The sequence below is a fragment of the Mastomys coucha genome, unplaced genomic scaffold (assembly GCF_008632895.1).
Source record: "Mastomys coucha isolate ucsf_1 unplaced genomic scaffold, UCSF_Mcou_1 pScaffold22, whole genome shotgun sequence".
NCBI classification, from domain to species: domain Eukaryota; kingdom Metazoa; phylum Chordata; class Mammalia; order Rodentia; family Muridae; genus Mastomys; species Mastomys coucha.
This window is the reverse complement of record NW_022196905.1, coordinates 163,155,275-163,158,082: the sequence shown is the minus strand read 5'-3', so window position 1 is coordinate 163,158,082 and position 2,808 is coordinate 163,155,275. Positions and strand designations below refer to the sequence as shown.

At 39.6% G+C, this 2,808-nt stretch overlaps 1 protein-coding gene across 1 annotated transcript; it reads right to left on the bottom strand.

The window, feature by feature from the left end:
* Positions 1-414: 414 nt before the first annotated feature.
* Positions 415-2,571, bottom strand: LOC116104746 (beta-defensin 2-like). Its single transcript, XM_031391218.1, has 2 exons — positions 2,556-2,571; positions 415-569 (listed from the first exon to the last, which is right to left on the bottom strand). Exons 1-2 carry the CDS (start codon positions 2,569-2,571, stop codon positions 415-417), a joined length of 171 nt encoding a protein of 56 aa, XP_031247078.1.
* Positions 2,572-2,808: the final 237 nt, after the last annotated feature.

Sequence of the window (2,808 nt, the reverse complement as noted above, 5' to 3'; positions counted from 1 at the left end):
GTTTTAATATAACCGCCATCTACTTTCCTAAGCCCTGTAAGCCCTAGATCTGCAAATGGAGCCTTACATAAATTTGAGACCATGGAAAGAGTTCCCCTCTGTTAGGCCCCAGGAGGTCTGAGAGCTGTGTTCATTGTCCAGTCTTGTATGGCTCTTCTGCACTGCTCACATGTGGTTTGGCAATAAATTCACATAAGAGTGACGTTGCTCAAATCACTACTCAGGACTAGGCAGGATTTCTGGAACCCCCCCTCTCCTGTTCCAAGTCGATCATTAGCCTTGCATTTTCTAAACCCATTCTAGACCAAAACACATGTTTCAATAGGATCTGAAGTAGATAAGCTTAAAAAAAGTTTCCTTTATTAAAACATCAGTTACACATCTGTCCCATGACTTTCATGTGCTTCCTTCCAGTCATTTCATGTACTTGCAACAGGGGGACGACTCTGGGAAACAGCTCCCCTCAAGTCTGGCAGAAGGAGGACAAGTGGGTCTGACACAGTACCCCCCATTGTTGTGGCAGTGTTCAAAATTTGCTGTGAATCCAATACGTCTTAGATCTCCAACAACTGCAAGAAAAGAGTAGATACCCTTTAGAGTCATAGCTATAATGCCAAATATTTGAGAACCTTTTGGGGATAAGTTAGATAGATAGATAGATAGATAGATAGATAAATAGATAGATAACATTTTTAAATTCATGGGACAATTTTCACTTCCAAGCAATTGTCTTGGAATTGAACCTTGAGGACAGGTAATAAAATCTTCACAAGGATGAGCAGTAGAATTATGAGTGTAGCTTTTAAGTTCGATGTTAAGACTCAAGCTTCTTCCCTAAAATACCTATTACTCCATCTTACTATTGTGCCTAAGATGCCATGTACTCTATTTCTGAATGCTACAGGCGTTACAGCACCAGGAACTTATTCTGAAGTGCCCCACTTTTCCTTTATAGTCAGAGTGGTCCTTCTGAATCTGGTGCAAATTTTCAGACTTCTCACCACAATTTTTACCAAAACTTATAATCATTAGTGTTATACTGACTTGGGAAATTTTCAGAGGTTTCAGAAATTGGTACATATTCTGCCTTCTGTGGGATATCACAGTACACACAGAATGTATCCTAGAGTAGCCTTCAACCGTATCCAGGATAGAACAAAATTACTCTGTGATACACCTGCTAACCATCAGGTGGTAATTGTACCCACATCCTCTGGTAATTCATGGACTGACTCAAGTCTTCTGACAATTCCTGCTCAGAAGTTCCAATCCTTTAGTATCCTAGAGTGTAATTGTTTTTGGAGACAGGCATTTATAGTTAATTGGCAATAAATGAGGTATTTATATCAAACACTAATATGACTTGATTGCCAGAAAATAAATACGAAACATTCTATGTATTTATCACCAGTCAAGAGAAGAGGCTTTGTTCAAGTTTGTTTTCTGGAATGTTGCTGATCCCCCTTGCAATAGTCTCTAAACTATGCATAGGCTCATATACACTTAATCAAAGATATTAAAAGCCATGACATGGAGGTCTCCAGCATTGAAGAAAGAAACTAAAAAAAAGACATTAGAAGTAGGACTATCTTCCATGTTGGTGTGTTAGCTCACTTATTAAAGTTACACAGCCAAGACACTGAAATTGATCTACAGAGTCAAGGCATCCTCATCAAAATCCCAAGGACATTCTTCACAGGGATAGTGAAAATGTACAAGACTGTAAAGTACTCCAACATAAGGAAAGCATTTCTAAGCAGAAAGAACAATGTTGGAGGTGTTACGATATCCCTTCAATTTATACCTCAGAGCCACTTCATAGTATACAGAAACAGTATGGCATCAGCACAGAACTAAAAAACATCAATAGCATAGAGTAGAAGGCCCTGAAGTACAGATAGATTCTTGTGAGAAGTACTGTGGTGAATTTCTATTGTTAATTTGGTTAGACTGAGAGAAACTTCTAGCAGGGTTGCAATCTAGTGAAACGTAAAGAATTGCCAAGATGTAATCATACAAAGGTGTCTGAATACTATATGGTAATGGTTTGGATATAAAATGTCATTAAATATAAAAAGGCTTACATTTTGTAGATCTGGTTTCTGGTTCATGGCCCTAATTTGAAAATTTCTAGGAAGTTTAGGAGAAGTAGGTCACAGGGCAGATGGAATCTGTGCCCTTGCATTCTCCTATCTCTTAGTTCCTTTCTGTGATGAGGTAAATGAACTTCTTTGCCACATGCCCCCACCATTGCATTCTTCAGAAGTACATGGGCTGTACATGGGGTAGACATGGGGCATGCATGAAGTAGTCTTCAGATTTTTCATAGAGACCAAGTTTATGAACTAAAATATATACCTACACACACACATACACACACACAGTGGATTGTGAAGGAATATGGTGGTCTGGTTATCATTTGCTTAGTTCTCAAAGTTGCTGAGTCAGTTCAGTTTACAGTTTGGCATGGAAAGTGTCTCAGAATATCCTTTCACTGTTTTTCATCTTCTCCATCCAAGGAGACCACTTGTGAGGCTGAATGACCCTATCCTCACAATTGCAGCATCCCATGGTCGTAGGTGTCTGCTGTGATCAGACATTGGGTTTGTTTGGAGACACTTCTGTTTGACCTGCTGAGTAGTGGACAGATCAACACCCTTTCTGCACTGAAGACCACTAAAGGCCCTGATGATTCTCTCTCTGGGTGTATCTGTGAGCACCAATGATGCTCCTTCTGGGTGTATCAGTGCTCACAGACATACAAACACACACACACAGAGATCATCATCAGTGTTCTTGGACAAACCC